Source organism: Rhinatrema bivittatum, chromosome 1 (assembly GCF_901001135.1).
Source record: "Rhinatrema bivittatum chromosome 1, aRhiBiv1.1, whole genome shotgun sequence".
In the NCBI taxonomy this organism is placed as follows: domain Eukaryota; kingdom Metazoa; phylum Chordata; class Amphibia; order Gymnophiona; family Rhinatrematidae; genus Rhinatrema; species Rhinatrema bivittatum.
In genome coordinates, this window is record NC_042615.1 from 418,892,121 (window position 1) to 418,914,951 (window position 22,831).

Below are 22,831 nucleotides of genomic sequence, written 5' to 3' on the forward strand. Positions count from 1 at the left end.
CCACAGGGGTCTAATTTCACATTATGCGCAGGGGGATGCATTATTTGTTTGTAGGTTTTTATATTCTGCAGTCTTCCAATGTAACTGTTTGATGCAGATTACATAGTAACATACAAGCTACAGGCAGAGAGGGTTTAGAACATATGCGCATACATTTTTTTATTTTAAAAAATAGAAGATGAATTTTAAAAGCCCGGCATGCACCAAAATTGAGAGCTGCAGGCACATATCAAGCTGGCACGCACCCACCGTGTTTTTAAAAGCCGCCTAGTATGCATGTATTTCCCGTGCTCGCACATCTCACTCCAATTCAAAGAAGGGGCTTGGCCTGGGTGTAGTTTGGGTGACATGGCATGGCCAAGGGGTGTACACGCACATAACTCACGCGCCTGGGCACGCGCCCAGGTACAGTGCCGAGTGAGTTTATTTCTGCTAGGGATGAAGTGAAGGTCTAAAAAACTAACCATCCCAGAGGGATTTTAAGGGTCTGGAGTGACTGGAGGGAGTGTATTCAACCAGGTGGGTCTGGAGAACCTCGCTCTTAACTGGGCAAACTGGTGCATGAACTGGTGAAATGTCTCCCTTCAGTCTTGTTTGTAGCAAAAGGTGCGAGTGAAAAAATAAAATAATAAAATGGTTTCGGTCCCAACTCCGCGGGGTGGCAAGTGGGTTTTGTGAGGACTACATCCTGCTGTCCTGGGAGAACACTGCTTACAAGTAAGCAACTCTGCTTTCTCCCAGGACAAGCAGGATGGTACTCCTCACATATGGGTGATTAGCAAGCTACAGGGTGACTCATATTTATTTGGACCAACAGCACACAACTTGTGCAACAGGCACAACAACTGGTGTACTGTTGGGAAAATGAGGCAGCCTGAAAATCACAGCAGATGGATGTGGAAGGAGTTGGGATTATACTGGAAATAAGTTCTTCAAGACAGATTGGCCAAAGGCAGAGTCTTGACTTCCTTCCTTGTCAAGGCAGTAATGTGCTGCAAATGTGTGGAGAGAGTTCCATGTTGCAGCTTTACAGATCTCAGCAATTGGTACTGAACGAAAGTGTGCCACTGACGTTGCCATGGCTCTTATTGAGTGTGCCTTCACTCTTCCCTGAAGAGGAAGACCTGCTTTCTCATAACAGAATTTGATACAGTCTGCTAGCCAGTTGGAGAAAGTTTGTTTGCCTACTGAAACTCCCGGTTTGTTTTTATTGAAAGAAACAAAAAGTTGGGTGGATTTCCTATGGACTGCAGTGCAGTCTAGGTAAAATGCAAGTGCACGTTTACAGTCCAAGGTGTGTAAAACTCTCTTTCCCTGGTGAGAGTGAGGCCTTTGGGAAAAAGGTGTGCAAGACTATAGACTGATTCAAGTGAAAGTCGGTTACCACCTTGGGAAGGAATTTAGGATGAATATGGAGGACCACCCAGTTATGGAGGAACCTTGTATAGGGTGAGTATGTGACAAGGGCTTGTAACTCACTGACCCTTCGAGCAGATGTAATGACTACTAGGAAAAGAACTTTCCATGTAAGAAATTTAACATCACAGGAGTGTAAAGGCTCAAATGGAGAACGCATGAGTCTTGTAAGTACGTTTAGGTCCCGTTCAGTAACTGGTGGCTGTAGAGGGGGCTTAAGTTGAAGTAAGCCCCTCATAAACCGACTTACCAGGGGTTGTGCTGTTATTGGGGCATCCCCTACTCCCTTGTGGTACGCTGAGATGGCACTGAGGTATAACTGTACCGAGGAAGTCTGGAGACCAGAGTCTGAAAGGTGCCAGAGATAATCTAATAGAGATGGAGTGGGGCAGGAAAAAGGGTCGATACCTTTTTGTGTGTACCACGTGGTAAATCTATTCCCCTTAGAATGATAGGATTTTCGTGTGGAAGGTTTTCGTGAAGCTACAAGCACTTGAGAGACCTTAGTTTAAAGATTGAGCAGTTGTAGGATCAGGCTTTCAACATCCAGGCTGTGAGGGATAGGGTCTGAAGGTTCGGGTGGCGTAATATGCCGTGGTTCTAAGTTATGAGATTGGGCGCCGTGCCCAAGCAAATTGGTTCTTGGATGGAGAGGTCAAGAAGCATGGGAAACCACACTTGTCAAGGCCAGTATGGGGCTATGAGTATCATTGATCCCCTGTCCTGTTGTAGATTCACAAGAGTTTTGGCTATTAGTGGTATTGGAGGATACGCATATAGGAGGCTTGTGTTCCAGGGGCGAGCAAAGGCATCCATGGCTAACATGTTTTGTTGCCTGTGCAGGGAGCAGAATCTGTCCACTTTGTGATTCAGTTTGGATGCAAAAAGGTCTATGGTTGGTTGACCCCAGCGTTGGAAGATTTTGCTCGCTACACAGGTATCCAGAGACCACTTGTGAGGATGGAAACATTGACAGAGGCGATCTGCTAGAACGTTCTGCATGCCTGCCAGATAAGTGGCCCGGAGATGCATGGAGTTTGCAAGGGCCCAGCCCCAGATCTACGCAGCTTCCTGGCAGAGCAGCTAAGAGCCTGTTCCTCCCTATTTGTTCAAGTACCACATTGCAACTGTGTTGTCTGTCTGTATGAGAACAGTCTTGTGTGAAAGGCAGTCCTTGAACTCATATAGATCATAACGTATGGCTCGAGGCTCTAGGAAGTTGATTTGAAACTTTGCTTCGAGTTGTGTCCAAGTACCCTGAGTTTGAAAGTTGTTCACATGAGCTCCCCAACCCAAGTTGGATGCGTCCGTGGTTAAGGTCACTTGAGGAACTGGTTGCTGGAAGTGTAGACCTGTCAACAAGTTGGCTTTGTTTGTCCACCAGAGAAGTGACAGGCGCAGCTGGTCGATTACATGAATCAGGGATGAAAGAGGTTGAGTGGCTTGGAGCCACTGAGATTTCAAAGTCCATTGAGTTATTCTCATGGCTAGCCTGGCCATAAGAGTGACATGGACCGTGGAAGCCATGTGGCCCAGCAACGTGAGGAATTGATGGGCTGAGGCTGTTCTGTATGTGCGCAGAGATGTAGCCAGTTTGGAGAGTATGTCTGCGCGGTCGTTGGGCAGGAAATCCTTTGCAACTGTGAAAAGTAAGGAGGTGAGATGGATCGAAGTGGGATTTTTGGTAATTTATCAGAAATCCTAGTGAGTGTAGCAGATTCATAGTGAGCTGAAGAGAGTTGAGAGCTCCTTGCTTGGATCGACTCTTATTAGCCAGTCGTCCAGGTAAGGAAATACATGGGCGGTGTTTCTGCGTAGATGTGCGGCAGCCACTACTATGCATTTTGTGAACACTCGAGGCGCTGAGGCCTGACCAAATGGCAGAACTTGGTATTGAAAATGTCTGTGGCCCACTATTTGCGGTGATGTGGGAATATGGCGATATGTGCATAAGTGTCCTGAAGGTCCAGAGAACAGAGCCAATCCTTGCTGTAGTAGGGGAAGCATGGTGCCGAGAGACACCATCCTGAATTTTTCTTTTGAAGGAATTTGTTGAGATTGCGGAGGTCTAGGATGGGGCGGAGACCGCCCGATTTTTTTGGAATCAGAAAATAACGTGAGTAGAACCCTCTGCCTCTCTGCACCAAGGGGATGGCTTCTACAGCCCTGGTTCGCAGATGGACCTGGAAGCGGTTCCAGCATTAATGGACCTGAAGCTGGAGTCGGACTAGAAGTTGTGTCGTCTTCCTCTGAAGAGCCCGGAACAGGTATTGGGAGACCCCTGTCAGAGAACTTTTAAAGAAGTAAACTTCAAATTTTTCCGTAAGGAAAAAAGGTGAGAGAAATCTCACAGAGCTCCTAACCCGCGAGGCAAACCGCAGCACAGAAATAAAGAAACTGAAGGGGGAGACCCCTGTGACTTCAGGGTTTATGGCATGCTGGGCATGCTCAGTGTGTCAGTCAAAGTTCTAGAAACTTTGACAAAAGTATTCCGTGACAGGGCTCTGATGACGTCACCCATATGTGAGGACTACCATCCTGCTTGTCCTGGGAGAATGTCTAATCCCTTCATGTTCCATCTTCGGCTATGTGGGTAGAGAATGAAAGTACAGGGTAATGCAGATGAGAATGAATTTACTCAATCCTACATTTAAGAAGTAATATTTCAAAGCGATAGTAACTCAATAATATTCCTGGACTTGACCAACATTACTCAAATAATGATTTTATTTATGAAATTGTAACCGAACTTTATTGGCACCTGTTAGAATGTATGATATCCTACATTTACTTACCTTAGTCTATGTGCCTATTTGTAAACCGTTGCGATAGTATATAACTTAGCGACGGTATAGAAAAGTTTTTAAATAAATAAATGTGGCAGCTGTACTGGCAGATTATGGCAGGTGCTGGAATGCAGCAGAGATTTATTCAGCTGATCCCAAAAAATGTTCTAAACATCCGGAAAACTTGAAAGTAATCCATGATTACCACAGAATGGTCTCCAGACATGCGTTTTAACTTAACTGCTGCCCTGACCCAAGCGCCAAAAATCTCATGTTTAAAAACCCACTTTAACTGGTGCATGGCTCCATGCATAGTCCATGAATAGTTAATTGCCTCCTCTGCATGCCATTTGCATACATTCGTGCAAAACCAGCCGCGGGTTTTTAAGCAGGTTTATGCGCATGTTTTTCCCGCACTGATCACGTTATTACGTACATGTGTAAGACTAGCACAGGGAAAACGCACGTAAAAACCTGCGCAAGTACATGCAAAAATCCACGGCACCTTTAGCGCTGCTTATTACATCGGCTTCTAACAGATTTACTTGAAAATTAAAACAGAACCAGGGTGTAACACAGTAATTGACAGAGCTGTGTGGCTGATATTTTTATCTACATACATGCAAGTAGGTATATATATACTCACCTGCAGAAGATTTTGTGGCTCTTGTAATGCTTGACAGCTTGGCCACAGAACTCGCAGAGCTGAATCAAGGGAGGTTTTCCAGTGGAGGCCTCTGCATGCTTCACACGAATGTGCTGGGTAAGATCATCTGAAAAGAACCAACAACATATTGAAGTACTTCCTCCATTCACATTTCCTTTAGGAAAATCACTGTGCCAGACACAGGTGCTTCTATCGTTTTAGATTTTAAGAGGTGAGGAGGGCAATTTTTTTTTTTTATCTCACTTGTACAGTTTAATTAATTACACAGTGACAATGTCATCAGTCAATCAGATACCTTTACTATGGTGCAAAAAACTGACTAAACAGTTATTTCTTGTTCTTTCCCTTTTTAGAATTTTATGATCCTGTTTTCTTACAGTTTGAATTATCCATATTTATTTTATTAAAACATTTATATGCCGCACAATCCATAGTTGTAGGCAGCTTACTAATAAAAGCATACATATACAATTAAACAATAAAAGAAATTAAAAAGAAATATACTGGCACGGCAAACACCTATCTGGAAAACTCACAGATAATTAAAGAAATCGCCATCTGGAGAAATGAGTTATAAAGAATGTTAAAATCTGCATAAATCAGCGGGAGATTATTACTATAGAGCAAAGGCTTCAGCAAAAAGATTTTTAGATGTTTTTTAAGTTTTTATATACCCTTCCTGTCTTAACTGCTCAAATAAAGAGTTCTACTTTGCACCTCCTACCACAAAAAATTCTACATTCTGTGGACTAACAAACATGAAACCTTTCTGGTCAGATTCTGGGGTAATTCATTTTCTTTTCCTTGCTGGAATAGTGAATAAAACATGTTATCTTTTCTTTCTCTAAATGACTCCTGTTAAATAATAAAATTTTTAAAAAGTAAAAAAATAAATAATAAAAAATGTAAACTTCAGCTATAAATATTACTTTCATTAAACAAATAAAAGACATATGTAAGCAATAATTAAAATTCTACAGCAGTAAATTGTAACTGCCATGTAAGACAAAGGAGAAAGATACACCCATTGCCTTACACATCAAATTACCTATTAATAATGGAATGCTTGGATGAGGAAATGCAACCCATCCTTTGAACCAACTATTTTAGCAGAGTGATGGCATGACATTGTGCTAGACGACACCCTGTAATTGGCCTTTTCGCATTGCAAAATGATTATTAGCACTTCAGTCTATCACCAAAGCAAATTTAATTTTTAAATATAAAAGAGATAGTTGTATTTTATCAAGGAAATATTGTTTAAATAGGAAGAAAAAACTGTCCATGAGTGAAGGAAGAAAATTCATAGTCTTTAAGCAGAAACTTATTTGGCTGTGCTTAATTGTCCTTTGCCATATAAATCATAATTTGAAAATTTGAAAATGCATTGTCAAGGACTTTGGCCTCTTTTTACATTTATTCTAATGACATGAAAAATTATTGTTAAAACAGATTTTTTTAAAGTGCATGTTAACATCAAATATGACATACTGGGTCAGACCAAGAGTCCATCAAGCCAGCAACCTGTTTCCAACAGTGGCCAATCCAAGACACAAGTACCTGACATGTACCCAAACATTAAATAGATCTCAAGCTATTCTTCCTTACTGATTAACAGCAGTTTATGGATTTTTCCTCTAGGAACTTATCCAAACCTTTTTTAAACTCAGTTACACTAACTGTTGTAACCACATCCTCTGACAATGAATTCCAGAGCTTAACTATGCATTGAGTGAAAAAGAATTTTCTTCGATTTGTTTTAAATGAGCTACTTGCTAACTTCATGAAGTGCCCTCTAGACCTTCTGTTATCTGAGAGCAAATAAGCGATTTACATTAACCTGTTCAAGTCCTTTCATGATTTTATAGACCTCTATCATATCCCCCCTCAGTCATCTCTTCTCCAGACTGAACAGCTCTAACCTCTTTAGCCTTTCCTCAGAGGGGAGCCTTCCTTGCTCCTTATCATTTTGGTTGCTCTTCTCTGCTCTTTCTCCAGTGCAACTATATCTTTTTTGAGATGTGGTGACCAGAACTGCACACAGTATTCAAGGTGCGGTCACCATGGAACGATACAGAGGCATTATGACATCCACTGTTTATTCACCATTCCCTTCCTAATAATTCCTAACATTCTGTTTGCTTTTTTGACCACCACAGCACACTAAACAGACAATTTCAATGTAATATCAGCTATGACGCTTAGATCTTTCTTCTGGGTGTAACTCCTATGATAGAACCTAACATTGTGCAACTACAGCAAAGGTTATTTTTCCCTATATATATCACCTTGCACTTGTCCACATTAAATTTTATCTGCCATTTGGAAGCCCAATCTTTCAGTCTCACAAGGTATTCCTGCAATTTATCACAATCTGTTTGAGATTTAACTACTCTGTATAATTTTGTGCAATTGCAATATAATTTTAACCCTGGTATAGCACTATCCCATTGGTTATCCTCTTTCCACCGTGTCTCTGAGATGTCAGTTAAGTCTATGTCATCATTCACTATTATACACTCTGACTCTCCCATCTTACGTCTTAGGCTTCTGACCTTAGCATATAATCATTTCAAAGTGTGTTTTCTATTTATATTAACATTCTGCTTTTCAGTCGAGAGGGATAAACTGGAATATTTTAGCTCAGGTGAGTCTTTAATTATAGGCAATTGGACTACTTTTCTTATTATTGGAATCTCTTTGTTGGGATTCCCCTAATGCTTCATTAGTATCCTTCGAAGATAACTCTCTCCGAACCATGCACTGCTGAGTGACTGTCAGCTTTCCCTTTGATTTAGTTTAAAAGATGTTCTATCTCCCTTTTAAAGATTAGTGCCAGCAGCCTGGTTCTACCCTGGTTAAGGTGAAGCCCATTCCTTCGGAAAAGACTCCCCCTTCCCCAAAAGGTTCCCCAGTTCCTTACAAAACTGAATCCCTCTTCCCTGCATCATCGTCTCACCAACGCATTGAGACTTTGGAGCTCAGCCTGCCTCTGGGGACCTGCACGCAGAACAGGGCCATTTCAGAGAATGCTACCCTGGAGATTCTGGATTTCAGCTTTCTACCTAAGAGCCTAAATTTGGCTTCCAGAACCTCCCTCCCACATTTTCCTATGTTGTTGCTGTCCTCATGTACCACGACAGCCGGCTCCTCCCCAGCACTGTCTAAAAGTCTATCTAGGTGATGTGTGAGGTCCGCCTCCTTCAAACCAGAAAGTAGAACCAGAAATTCTGTATATATCTGCAACTGTGCCCACTTCAACATATGCTCACATAAATATAAATTATGATGGCAGATAAGGGCCATTAGGCTAATTTAATCTGATGCAATGCAATAGACCACAATTATATTGGCTTTCCCCTTGCTACTTCAAAATTAGAAATCCTCTGTATTTAAGTTGTCTTGAATTCTGTTACTGTTTTTATTTATTTTACAGACTGCATTCCCACATCCAACAAAAGGGATTACCCAAAGCCATGTACAATAATTAAAAGAAAAATACAATACATCAAAACAGACAAATGTCATAGGAAACAAAGAAATGACGGCAGAAGAAGCCCAAACGGCCCATCCAGTCTGCCCAGCAAGTTTTGCACTTTTTTTTTTCTTCTCTTACTTATCTGTTACTCTTGGCTCTTAGTAACCTTTTGGTTCTATTTCCCTTCCACCCCCACCATTAATGTAGAGAGCGGTGTTGGAACTGCATCTAAGTGAAATATCTAGCTTAATTAGTTAGGGGTAGTAACCGCCACAATAAGCAAGTTACACCCATGCTTATTTGTTTACCCAGACAATGTACTTCAGACCTTGTTGGTTGTTGCCTGTATACAGATCCACTTTTCTTCATTCCCTCTGCCGTTGAAGCAGAGAGCTATGCTGGATATGCATTGAAAGTGAAGTATCAGACTTTTTCCCCTGCCGTTGAAGCAGAGAGCTATGCAGGATATGCGTGAAGTATGAGTCTTTCTCCCCTGCCGTTGAAGCAGAGAGCTATGCTGGATATGCGTGAAGTATCAGTCTTTTTCCCCTGCCGTTGAAGCAGAGAGCTATGCTGGATGGGGCAGATTTTTAAAAAATACGCGAGCGCGTACTTTTGTTCGCGCACCAGGCGCGAACAAAAGTACGCTGGATTTTATAAGATACGCGCGTAGCTTATAAAATCCGGGGTCGGCGCGCGCAAGGGGGTGCACATTTGTGCAACCTGCGTGTGCCGAGCCCAGCGCGAGCTGCATGTTCCCTCCGAGGCCGCTCCCATTTCAGAGCGGCCTCGGAGGGAACTTTTCTTCGCCCTCCCCCCACCTTCCCCTCCCTTCCCCTACCTAACCCACCCCCCCGGCCCTATCTAACCCCCCCCCCCTTACCTTTGTCAGCAAAGTTACGCCTGCTGAAAGCAGGCGAAACTTTGTGCGCGTCGCCGGCAGCCCCGCTCCGTCCTCCGGTCCATGGGGCTGGTCCGGAGGCCTCGACCACGCCCCCGGGCCGGCGCCACGCCCCCGGGCCCGCCCCCAAAACGCCGGGGCCCACCCCCAAAACGCAGCATCGTTTCGGGAACACCCCGGACACGCCCCCTCCCTCCCCTTTTCGAAAGCCCCGGGACTTACGCGCGCCAGCGGCCTATGCAAAATAGGCGCACTGGCCCTGCGCGCGTAAATCTGGAAGGATTTACACGCGCGGGCCTTTTAAAATCCGCCCCGATATGCGTGAAGTATCAGTCTTTCTCCCCTGCCGTTGAAGCAGAGAGCTATGCTGGATATGCATTGAAAGTGAATTATCAGGCTTATTTAATTTGTGGTAGTAACCACTGTAACAAGCAAGCTACTCCCCTTTTTTTTGTGAATGCAAATCCTTTTTTCACATTTCCTCTTGCCATTGAAGCTTAGAGCAATGTTGAAGTCTTAGAGCAATGTTGGAGTCGCATTAGCTGTGTGTATGTTTATTGAATAAGGGTATTATCTCCAGGTAGTAGCCGTCATTCCCGCGAGCCACCCACTCTTCATTCATGTCCTCTAGACTTTATGGATCCACAGTGTTTATCCCACACCCCTTTGAAGTCCTTCACAGTTCTGGTCTTCACCACTTCCTCCGGAAGGGCATTCCAGGCATCCACCACCCTCTCCGTGAAGAAATACTTCCTGACATTGGTTCTGAGTCTTCCTCCCTGGAGCTTCAAATCGTGACCCCTGGTTCTGCTGATTTTTTTCTGACGGAAAAGGTTTGTCGTTGTCTTTGGATCATTAAAACCTTTCAAGTATCTGAAAGTCTGTATCATATCACCTCTGCTCCTCCTTTCCTCCAGGGTGTACATATTTAGATTCTTGCATTTTAGAACTTGTGATAGGAATATCACAAGCTCTGAATGCAAGACATGCAACAAAATAGCAAGTTGCTTACTGTAAACAGTGTTCTCCATAGACAGCAGGATGAATTAGTCATGACACATGAGCGATATCATTCAATGGCTCCAAATGGAGCCTTCTCTCATATTTAATCATAGTACCCAGAGCAGACGCATTTCAGAGGAGGACCATAATCAATGTTCTTATCCAAATGCTTATTTTAGAAAACAACTTTTCAGGAGGCATCAGAAATTCTTTATACATTCAGACATTCTGAGTTCCATTTGTAGAGTGTTCCAAAGATTAGGCCTGCCACCGAAAAGACAGATGTTCTTGTTACTGTGAGGCGAGCAACTATAACTAAGGGCACATCAAGCAGTCCCCGTTGAGAGGATCTCAATTGTCGAGGTAGTTCATATACTTTTAGGAGAGCATTAGACAAGGGCAAGAGCTCAAATTAATTAGCTTGAATATTGTCATCCCAATTTTATAAATAATTCACTGTTGCAATGGCAACCACTGTAAACTATTAAGTTCCAGGGAGATATGCTCATGCTGCTTAGTCCCAGTGATCATCAGTGCAGCAGAGTTTAGCAAAAGCTGCAAAGGATGTATCGATTTCAAAGGAAGACTCAGATATAGACCATTGCAGTAGTCAATGAGAGGGAAAATAGATGCTTGAACAATCATACGAAAGTCTCAGTTATGTAACAGATGTCTTAACCCTGTAAGTTGACGTAACTGAAAGAACCCAGATTTGATTATAGCTTTAATTTGAGGCTGAAAAGAGAGGGGTAGATTTTCAAAGGGTTACGCTCGTAACCCCCGAAAACCTAACCCTGCGCGCGCCGAGCCTATTTTGCATAGGCTCGGTGGCGTGCGCAAGCCCCAGGACACGCGTATGTCCCAGGGCTTTAAAAAATGGGCGGTCCAGGGGTGAGGCCGGGGGCATGGCGGTGGTCCGGGGGTGGTCCCGAGTCCTCCAGCACAGTGGCCTGTGCCGGGGGATGGCGCACCAGCAGCCGGCCGCTGCGGACAGGCGTAACTTCTGCAACAAAGGTGGGGGGGGGGGGATTTAGTTAGGGCTGAGGGGTGGGTTAGATAGGGGAAGGGAGGGGAAGGTGGGGGGAGTGGTAGAAAAGTTCCCTCTGAGGCTGCTCTGATTTCGGAGCGGCCTTGGAGGCAATGGGGAAAGCCATCGGGGCTCCCCTTGGGCTCAGCGTGCACCGACCCTGGATTTTATAACATGTGCGGAAGCTCGCGCATGTTATAAAATCGGGTGCACAAATGTACTCCGCGCGCGTAAAATTTAAAATCGGCCCCAGAGTGAAGAGTCAATCAAAACCCCTAAGCTTTTAATCGGGGCATTCATTGAAAAACTTAAATCATCAATCAAAATAGATTACTGATGAAGAATTGAATATGAATATGGTCTCTGAATCAGTAAAAATTCAGTTGTAGACATTTTAGGTGATAATTTGTTTTGCTGTAGTCATTGTTTAATTGAAGATATTCAAATATGAAGATGTTACAGGGTTTAGTTCCAAGTGGGATACAATCGAATAAAGAACTGCAAGTTGTCAGCATAAATTTTGTACCCATCACAAACACTAGCTAATAGTAATGGGAACTGAAGATGTGAAATGATGACCAAGTTACAGCTTTGCAGAAGTCCTTGATAGGTATGGCTCATAGATATGGCACTGATGTAGCCATGGCTCTCACCTGATAAGCCTTAACAAAGTCTGTGATCTGGAGGCCAACAATAGCATAACAATTTGCGATACATTCTACTAGCCAGTTGGACAGAGCACGTTTAGCAACCGCTATGCCAAAACGGTTAGGATCATAAGAGATGAATAGTTGTGAGGCCTGACAATTTGGCCAAGTTTTTTCAACAGTAAACTAAGGCTCTCTTACAGTCTAGTGAATGAAGGGCCTTTTCTCCTTCATGTGCTTGAGGCCTTGGAAAGAATGTGGGTAACACAATGACTTGTTTTATATGAAAAGCTGACAACACTTTTGATTGAAATTTGAGATGGATGCAGGACATCACCCTATTGTAGAAGAATTGTATATATGGAGAGTAGTGCATTAATGCCTGAAGCTTCCTGATTCTCCAAGTCCATGTGATCGTAACAAGGAATAACACTTTTCATGCGAGAAACTTCAAAGAAGCTGATTCCAACAATTTAAAGAGTGGCTTCATAAGCTGTGTTAGTACCACATTAAGATCCCATGGCATTGATGGTTTGACTACTGGAGATTTCATATGTGATAAGCTAAACTCTGACACTATAGGTTGAGTGGATATCAGTTTACCCTCCACTTGAACTTTGTAAGCCACTATGGCAATGAGATGCACCTTAACTGAAGAGGTACTGAAAGCAGAGGAGAAAAGAGCAAGAATAAGGAGTGAAATAGCTCCCACAGTTTGCATGCAAAGGGGTTTAGAGAGCTCTGTTGACACCAGGATACAAATCATTTCCATTTAAAATTGGTAGGCCCTTCTAGCTGAGGACTTTCTGGTGGATAATGACATGTCTTCAACTTCCTTGGGCAGGAATAAGGTAGTGATCACTCAATGTCCATGCTGACAATTTAAGAGAGTGGAGGTTTGGCTTTATTGAGATTCCCATTGATACCTATATAAATAAAAATGTTAAATAGTTTGGACAAAATCGCTAATCTCAGAAACCACTGAACAGATTGCTTTCAAATTTGGACACAACCTTCATTTCGCATACAGGAAGGTTCTTCTGTACTTACATTACAGATATGTCACACCTGTGACAGGTACAATAGGTTTAAACATTTTTTCCAGGAAACAGCGACATCTGCTGGATGTAAGCACCATCTGTTACACCTTACACTAACACACGCTACACTAATCATTTCGCCAGTCCAGGTCCAAATTTCACTTCCATTTTAACACATTCGCGCACTTTTTTCGCCGGAAGATAACTATTTCCTTTACAGATAAAATACACCCACCACCTCCTCACGCCCCCCACACACATGCCAAATTGATTTACTTCCCACAGCCTCCCAACACATACAAAACCACCCTCCTCACACCCCCCACACACATGCCAAATTTATTTACTTCCCAGGCCCTCATAACACACACTGGTTGATGCAAGAAAGCTCTCAAAGCGTGTCTGATTGTGCAAATCTTTAACAGATTGATTTGAAACTGTTATTCCACTGATGACCAAGGTACCAGGGTTTGGAATTGACCTGTGTGTGTTCCCATTCCTTGATGGACACATCTGTTGCTAATGTGACTTGATGGGGAAGCAGATGAAAGGGAGCTCCATTCTGTAAAGCATTTGGGCCCAGCCACCAGTGAAGTTCCTTCTTCATTTCCTGTGAGACATTCACGAGGGTTGACAAGGGCTGAGTTAACAACTACTCCCACTAGGTGCAGAGGCCCCCCTGTAGGATGTGCATGTGGAAGTGGGTTAGAGAAACCACATGAACTGTCACTTCTATGTGGCCCAGGACATCTAACACTTCCCTGACTGTTGTCTCATTTGTCTGAATCAATTGATAAGCCAGGGATCTAAGGCAACACACGTGATCTGTTGGAGAAAGACACACACTCTCTTCTAGATATTCTATCCATGCCCTGATGAACTTGACTTTCTGAGATGGAATTGGGTTCAGTTTCTGGAAATGTATGATGAAACCCAGTGAGTGAAGAAGTTGGATGTCTTCTGCAGACAGAACTCCCTGGAAAGCTCCCACTACTAGTCACTCATCCAGATAAAGAAAACACAGATGCTCTGACAATAGAGATTCAACTACTGCTAGGCAATGATAATATTTATTTTTGATATACCAATTTTAAATTAAAACATTTTTAAAACTAAGTGCAAAGATAATAGCTGATAATAATATACATAAGATAAAACTACAATCTTACAGATAATAAAATAAAAATAGAAGGAGAAAGTAACGTCATCAGACAAGATGGACCTCTGATTTGGAGCTCCCGTTCCGCTCAGGCATTATCCACCTTGAATTGTGGCATCTGTTTATATTCTGCAGTTTTATTAGTCAATCCTGAGAGAGGAAAATCATGAGGAAGGCAGCCAACTGAAGAACAGTGGCCTTAAAGCAGTTCTCTTTCAGCAAACACGCAGCAGAGTTGTCGGAGTATGTGATTGACTCCACAATGAAAGGCTGCATGGAGGAAGACACAGATCCCCTACCGGTTACAATGGCTGCAAGTTCGGGGATGAATGATATTCCATCTCAGGAGGAAGTCCAGGAATGGTTTAGCAGTCTCAACAGTAACATGAACACCCATATTCAGAAACTTCTAGCTATGATAATGGAATTGAGAAGATATGGCAGCATTGGGGAATCGCATCGATGACATCGATACCCGGTTGGAGGGGCAGGCTGAGTCCTTAAAGTGGTTTGCCAAGCAACAGAAGGAGATGCAATTTGATCAGGTTATGCTGGCTGAAAAAATTGAAGATTTAGAGAATAGGGCACAGTGATGAAATCTCTACTTCAGGGGGGTGCCAAAGACTCCTGCCTACAAGAACTGTAGGGGAGTGGTGATTGATATTTGCAAGGAGTTACTAAAATCCCACACCGATAATACCGATACGGAAGATCTGCTGAGACCTGAAATAAAGCTGGAGCGAGCCCATAGGGCGCTTGGGCCTAGGTCTGATAACAGACTCAGAGATATTATCACATGCTTTCACAGTTATGTGGTGAAAGAACAGGTCTTTGCAGTGGCGAGAAAATAAACTGATCAGCTATGGGAGGACAACTAAATATTGGTGTTCGCTGATCTAGCCTCTGTTACCCTGAAGAAGCAACAGGAGTTGCAGGAAGCCATAAGCTTGCTGAGGTCCGAAAACATCAGGAACTGGTGGACTTTCCCTTTTGGACTGTTCTTTTCGATCAAGGGTTCTTCCCACAGGATTAAACTAGTAGCTGAAGTGGCAGAGGTCTTTAAGGAAGCAAGCCTACCAGTAAACTTTGCTGTACCCAAGAGGGCACCGGCCGAGAATCATAAGGATGTAGACCCCTCATAAATCTACTCACAAGGGGTTGCGCTGTTACCGGGGTATCCCCTATTCCCTTATGGTACATTGAGATGGCACTCAGGTGTACCCTCACCGAAAAGGTCTGGAGACCAGAGTCTGAAAGGTGCCAGAGATAGCCTAATAAAGATGGAGTGGGGCAGGAAAAAGTGTTTGTGTGCACCATATGGTAAATCTATTCTACTTAGAACGATAGGATTTTCGTGTGGAAGGCTTTCGTGAAGCTACAAGCACTTGAAAGACATTAGTTGAAAGGTTGAGTGGTAGGAGGATCAAGCTTTCAACATCCAAGCTGTGAGGGATAGGGTCTGAAGGTTTGGATGGCATAACTTGCCTTGGTTCTGAGGTATGAGAGTGGGTGATGTGCCCAGGTGAATTGGTTCTCTGATCGAGAGGTCGAGAAGTATGGGAAACCACACTTGTCAAGGCCAGTATGAGGTTATGAGTATCATTGACCCTTTGTCCTGTTGTAGTTTCATGAGAGTTTTGGCTATCAGCGGTATCGGAGGATATGCGTATAGAAGGCCTGAGTTCCAGGGGCGAGCAAAGGGTTCCATGGCTAACTGGTTTCGCTGCTTGTGCAGGGAGCAGAATCTGTCCACTTTGTGATTCATTTCGTATGCAAAGAGGTCTATTGTTGGTTGACCCCAGCGATGGAAGATTCTGGTCGTTACCACAGGATCCAGGGACCACTTGTGGGGATGGAACTGACGGCTGAGGCGATCTGCAACTACGTTGTATATGCCTGCTAAATAAGTGGCCCGGAGAAACATGGAATGTGTTAGGGCCCAGTCCCAAATCTGCACGGCTTCTTGGCAGAGGAGATAAGAGCCCGTGTCTCCTTGTTTGTTCAAGTACCACTTGGCAACTGTGTTGTCTGTTTGTATTAGAACAGTCTTGTGTGAAAGGCAGTCCTTGAATGCATAAAGAGCATAACGTGTAGCTCGAAGTTCCAGGAAGTTGATTTGAAATGTTGCTTTGAGCTTTGTCCAAGTACCTTGAGTCTGAAAATTGTCCACATGAGCTCCCCAACCTAAGGTGGATGCATTTGTGGTTAAGGTTACTTGCGGAACTGGTTGCTGGAAGGGTAGGCCTGTTAGCAAGTTGTTCATGTTCATTCACCAGAGAAGAGAGAAACATAACTAGTGGATTATTTGAATTGGAGATGACAGTAGTTGAATGGCTTGGAGCCACTGTGATTTCAAAGTCCATTGCGTTATTCTCATGGCCAACCTGGCCATAGGAGTGACGTGGACCGTGGAAGCCATGTGGCCCAGCAGTGTAAGAAATTGATAGGCTGAAGCAGTTTTCTTTGTGTGCAGAGATGCAGCTAGCCTGGAGAGTGTTTCTGCGTGGTTGTTGGGCAGGAAGGCCTTTGTTACGATGGTATCCAACTCTGCTCCGATGAACTGTAGGAGGCGAGATGGAGTGAGGTGGGATTTTTGGTAGTTGATGAGAAATCCCAACAAGTGAAGCAGACTGATAGTGAGATTGAGAACGTTAAGAGCTCCTTGCTTGGATTGGCTCTTGATGAGCCAGTCGTCCAGGTAAGGAAAGACGTGTATGTGCTTCTTGCATAGATGGGCCGCAGCTACTGCTAGGCACTTTGTAAAGACACAGGGTGCCGAGGCAAGTCCGAAAGGCAGGACCCAGTATTGAAAATGTTGATTTCCCACTAGGAAACGCAAGTACTTGCGGTGAGATGGGAATATTGGAATGTGAGCGTGTCTTGAAGATCCAGAGACAGAGCCAATCTCCTGTTTGTAAAAGGGGACACATGGTGCCCAAGGACACCATTCTGAATTTTTGTTTACGTAGAAGTTTGTTGAGATTGCGGAGGTCTAAGATGGGGTGGAGGCCTCCTGTTTTCTTTGGAATGAGAAAATAGCGGGAGTAGAATCCTCTGCCCTGCTGAGGTCGGGGAACAGGTTCCATGGCCCTGGATCTCAGGAGGGTGGATAATTCTGACTCTAGAAGAGTTGTGTGATCTTTGCGTACCCACAGTAAGTTGGGTGGGAAATCTCTGGGTACCGTGAGAAAATTTAGACTGTAACCTTGTGTTATAATAGAAAGTACCCATTGATGTGTGGTGATGCTTATCCAATTGGGTAGCAAATGATGAACCGGCCTCCTACTGGTAAATTTTGATTTTGATTTCTGGAGTGGCTGCTGTTCTCTGGGAGTTCTTCAAAATCCAGATGCTTGGCCTGTTTGTGGGGAAGGCTGAGATCTGGATGTTTTTTGGTTGCCTAGGATGTCCTCTTTGAGGTGGCCTAGTTGTTCTTCCACGAGGAACAGGTGGGTAATACCTGCGTGGTCGGTAGAATGACTTTTTAGTATCTTTTCTAGATGAGCGTCTGGCAGAAGAAGGTGCTTCTGTAGTGATTATGAACAGTTGACGCAGCGTTTCATTGTGATCTTTAAGTTGTGCAACTACATCTTGCACTTTATCTCCAAATAAGTTTTCGCCAGTGCAAGATAAGTCAGCCAGTCTATCTTGGACCTCAGGCCTGAGGACTGATGCCTATTGCTGACATTCTGGAGGCTGTTTCGAATGAATCGTAGGCCGCATGTACCTCATGCTTCCCAGCCTCAAGGCCTTTATGTATGACGGTATTGAGGGTGTCCTGATGTTGTTGTGGAAGAGTTTCTGCTACTTCGTGAACCTGTTTCCACAGGTTTCTTTGGTAATGCATCATGTACAGCTGATATGAGGCAATTCTTGACATGAGCATGGAGCCCTGAAACATTTTGCGACCTAAATTGTTCAGAAACTTTTGCTCTTTGCCAGGAGGTGTTGACAAATGTGGACGAAGCCTCCTTGATTTCTTTTGTGCTGACTCTACCACACCAGACTGATGTGGGAGTTGATGTTTTTGGAAACCGGGTATATGCTGAACCAAATAATTAGCATCTGTTCTTCTGTTCACTGGAGGAACAGAGCAGGGATGTTCCCAAAGTTGATGCTGCAGGTCTACCAGTACTTCGTGTACTGGGATAGCCACTATTTCTTTTGGAGCATCAATAAATTGGAGTACCTCCAATGTCCTATGTCTTGTATCTTCCTCTGCTACTAGTTGAAAAGGGATTGTTTCTAACATTTCCCTTATGAAACTTGAAAAGGAGAGGTCTTCAGGTGGTGACTTTCTCCTTTCCTCTGGTGGAGAGGGTTCTGACAAAATATCTTCGGTAGAAGAATCAGTATCTACATCTTCCCAGGTATCTGAAAAGGTGTGTGGTTGAGAACTTGAAGGAGGAATGAAGAATGGCATTGAAGGACGTGAAGTCATTGATGGATCCTTTGATGGTTTTGGTTGATGCTTCAGTGGCATCGATGGTAACGGTTGTGGCACCGATGGCACCGAGGAAAAACACAGACGTCTCGGTCCCAAGAGTCCTGATGGTCTTGGCATCGGTGACTGTGGATCAGAGTTGGTGCCTTCTTCATCCGACGACCCGGGAATAGGTATCGGATCTTTTGGAGGCTGTGTCGGTTCCTTCGGCATCAGTGGCCCAGGTTGTGTCGGTAGGGCACCGATCAATGTATCTAGTTTGGTAAGTAATGGTGCGAACATCGATTGCTCCAGCATCGGTGCTGGTATGGGGGCCGGCACCGGTGGTTGTAGTTCCCGGAGAGCATTGATTACTGCCTGGTGGATAAAACCGTCCAGTTCCTCCCTTATAACTGATGAAGACAGAGCAGCTATAGGGGGTGGCAGACTCGGCGGAACTGGCTCCTCCACAGGTCCCTGTGGGGACTCAGTACCCGGCACCGATATCGGTGGGGGTTGCCTTGGATGTTCTGGTGTAGAGGGCAGAATCTGCTCCTCTAACCTTGTCTTTTTCACAAGCAGCTCGATGGCCATTGAAGCCGCTCCGGTATCAGTGCTGGCATCAGGCATGGATTCCCTTCAGTGCTGGTGTTGATGTTTTTCATGGTGCTCGGCCCGGTCTTTCCCCAGCGCTGAGGTAGATTTTGTCGATGACTTTGATGGTGTCGGAGATAGGTGGTCACCACTGCCTTCATGTACTCGGCAGGTTTTTATTATCACTTTTTTGGATACCCCCGCCGGTGAAGATTGTGTAGATGTCGATGGAATTAACTGTAATTTAAACAGTTTCCATTTTTTCCAGGCGAGCCCCCCTACCTTTCGCTGTCATGTCGGCACATTTAGGACAAGAGGAGACGTCGTGTGTAGCGCCAAGGCATAAGACGCACTCATCATGGGGGTCGGTTATCGACATAGTGCTAGGGTACTTTCTAAACCCAGTTGCCATGATGATAAAAGGTTGAGGCCTGACAGCCGTTGACGGCCTGTGGGACGGTGAGAACGGTATTGACCGCAAAACTAAGTATTTTACTCACTGAATCGGAGAAAAATGAATTTAAATGGGAGACCCCTATGAGGGGATATTTTTCTGAGGAATTGTTAATATTTTTCCGTGAGGAAAATTGTGTGAGGAATCACACAGAGCTCCTAACCGCGAGGCAAACTGCAGCGCGGAAAAGAAGAGACTGAAGGGAGACCCCTGTGGCTCGAGGGATAATGGCACGCTGGGCATGCTCAGTAGGCTCTCTGTGCCAGTTAAAAGTTTCCAGAAACTTTGACAGAAAGTTTTCCGTGATAGGGCTCCAACCGGTGACATCACCCATATGTGAGGACTACCATCCTGCTTGTCCTGGGATAATAATATTTTTATACTTCGACACAAGGATATTAACTAAATCATTAAGAAGACACAGGTCATCTGTTTTGTATCCTGGGGGAAAATAGACTATGCAGATGGAACCACTCATGGAATTTTATCAAAACAGCCTCAATTGGGGATTAATTCTCCAGAGGTAGCTTTTTTATGTCATGTATAGCTTTAAAAAATATTACAATCCCACCAACTTTCTCACTTCCTCTCGATTGTTCTACATAGTCATAACCTTCAGGACAAGCGCTATTCAACAAAACAGTGTCATGCTTATAATGCCATGATTCAACAAGACAAAAAATGTCAAGTGCATGGAAAACAAACAATCCCTAACAATATCATGTTTTTTCTAAATTGATCTTACATTGACATATCCAATATTAGGACAACAAAAAGCATCAGAGGTCTTTGAGAATAAAGTAACTGAATTGAGCACCTTGGGGTAAGTAATCACCCTAGTTGTCTGAGTCATAATTTTTTTCTTCAGACCCAAATAACGACCCCTCCCTGTACAATGGGAATCATACTGAATATAAACTAAAAACACAGAAACCACGAAAAAGGAGACGACTCACTATTGACACATCACAAAAAATATATAGACCGAGGTCCAAACTCCAAGGTCCCACTAAGGGGCACCCCAAGGGGCAGGCCCTTAGGTGTGGGTGCCTCTTTTTATTTGGGCACGCCTGCGACTCACCCCAGTGACGTCACGATCAAGTGACCAGCTCTCATTCACAGCACGGATCTCCAATGATTCCAGGCAAGTACAGATTTAAGTGAAATAGAATAAATGGCTACTCCTTGCCACTGGATATCAGGCTGACACTAGACCTCCTCTGACATTCCAAAAAAATTGAAAACTTGGTTATTTGTGGAAGCCTTTGGCCATGAACATAGATCTCTGGCTCCCCATTACAAAAGTTCTGTTTTATTCCATGTCACTATTGTTATTGATTTTGGTTCTCCTGCACTCTTGTAATTTCTTGCTTTGGTTTTATGTAAGTTGATAAGTTGGCCTCCAGGCTTTGTTTTGTAACTTGCTTTGAGCTCACTTGCTAGAAGAGCATGTAGTAAATAAACGATGATGATGATGACAGACAGAGAGACATGATGAACATACCAGGCCAACTTCCCTATAAGAAACAAGGCTAAAACTTGTCATGTTTCCTATTCTCCAGCTTTGCAAACATACATTGTTCTGTATCTCATGTCTATGGGCAAGTGGAGAAGTAGTAGTATAGTTTACAAAAGACAATTTCAGGGGCATTGTACTTACTTTTCACCTTGTATGCTTTGTCACAGAGGCGACACTGGTGTGGTCTAGCATCCGAGTGATAAGCTACATGGTCTCGAAGCTTCTTGAGAGAGCTCAGCTGTTTCCCACACTGGTCGCATTGATAGAATTTATTGGCATGATGACTGGATTGATGTAGGGATAGCTGACAGCTAGAATGATATGTAGTAAGTTTAAAATCAGGCTTCCACTTAAAATGAGTATCATACAGATGTACCCATTTGCGTATAATGGGTTATATTCTCAAGGGGTCAAAAAACCCAAATAACTCAATTCCACACTTAGCAAAGTTGTTCCTCATTACTAGATAATATATGTAAATATTCAATACATACTTATTTTCCTAAATGTTTCTCCCCATCAATTGCCACTAGGAAAAAGGATTTAAAAAGAACACTGAGGTTTGCTTATAGCAGATCAGTGCTATCACACTTCATTAACAAATCGGAGGAGGAAGATTCTTGAGTTCAGGGGCTCTCAAAAGGATTTCGGTTAGAAAGCCATAACAGTGTTCCCTTTTCATGTGGCTAAACTAGAACTATCACTTTTAAAAAAAATAATCTGTTTATTGGATTTTATTAGAATAAAGATTTACAAAAATGAAACAATGTTAACCAAAAATTCCAGATGCGCAATTTTAGAGAATTCAGAAAGGTGAAATACATACATAGATCAGGACATTTCTATGTAAACTCTGAATCTATACCCTCTCCCACCCTATCCTTTCGCTCCCCATAACCCTCCTCTAACAACAACTTATCATGAAGAAAGCTATTCAGAATTACAATTTCAAAATAGTGTTCTTTGTCACAGGATGCAATTCGTCTATGAAACCCTGCCAAATTTCCAACAATGCCTCTTGCTTGGCAGTAGAGAGAGATTTTGCTGAAATGTACACGAATTTGAATTGTTGTGTTAATCTATGTTCCCAATGGGGCAGACTAGGTATTTCAGACTTGGCCCAATGAGTTAGGATTAACTTTGCTAGAAGGCAATAAATAGGAGCCTCTGGGAAATTTCCTTGGGTAGTTGTGCTGCTACTAGGGGTGGGGTGGGGGGCTGTGGGCGGGGAGAAGGCAAACTCTGCTGTTCCTGAGGCAGGTGGGAGAGAGGGCAGGCTATTCTATCTCATGCATATTCATTGTGGCAATCCTAAAAACCTAACTGGTTAAGTGTGTCCCGAGGAGTGGGCTGGGAAACACTGCACTAAGGCATACTCAACTTTTGCAAGCAAAAAGGGTGCATTTGGGACACAATTTGATTCCATCTGAAACAAATTCTTTCCAAAATAGTCTTGGCTTGTTGCACATTAACCGTTTTTGGCCTGAAACCTTTTCTCTCACTCCAGCCCCATGAACTGCCATTCAGTTTAGCAACCAGGCAATAAATTGCCCACAGAAGTGCTGTGCAGGATGATGGCTAAAAGATGTGAAGCTTATCTCAGTTTCATTTATGAATATGGTGTGCTATTGCTGAGCCTCCTCCCCATACAATGCAACCGAACAAAGTACATGTCCTAGAGAGCAGAGTTGCTTACCTGTAACAGGTGTTCTTAGAGG

At 43.6% G+C, this 22,831-nt stretch overlaps 1 protein-coding gene across 2 annotated transcripts in view; it reads right to left on the reverse strand.

Moving 5' to 3' along the window:
- Positions 1-22,831, reverse strand: part of LOC115092255 (myoneurin-like) — a 109,522-nt gene that overhangs the window by 44,268 nt on the left and 42,423 nt on the right. For both annotated transcript variants that reach the window (XM_029603003.1, XM_029602993.1), the window contains exons 4-5: positions 21,255-21,424; positions 4,849-4,975 (exon numbers count right to left, since the gene is read on the reverse strand). In XM_029603003.1, coding sequence (XP_029458863.1) covers positions 4,849-4,975; positions 21,255-21,424 — 297 coding nt within the window. The remainder of the gene's footprint in view (positions 1-4,848; positions 4,976-21,254; positions 21,425-22,831) is intronic.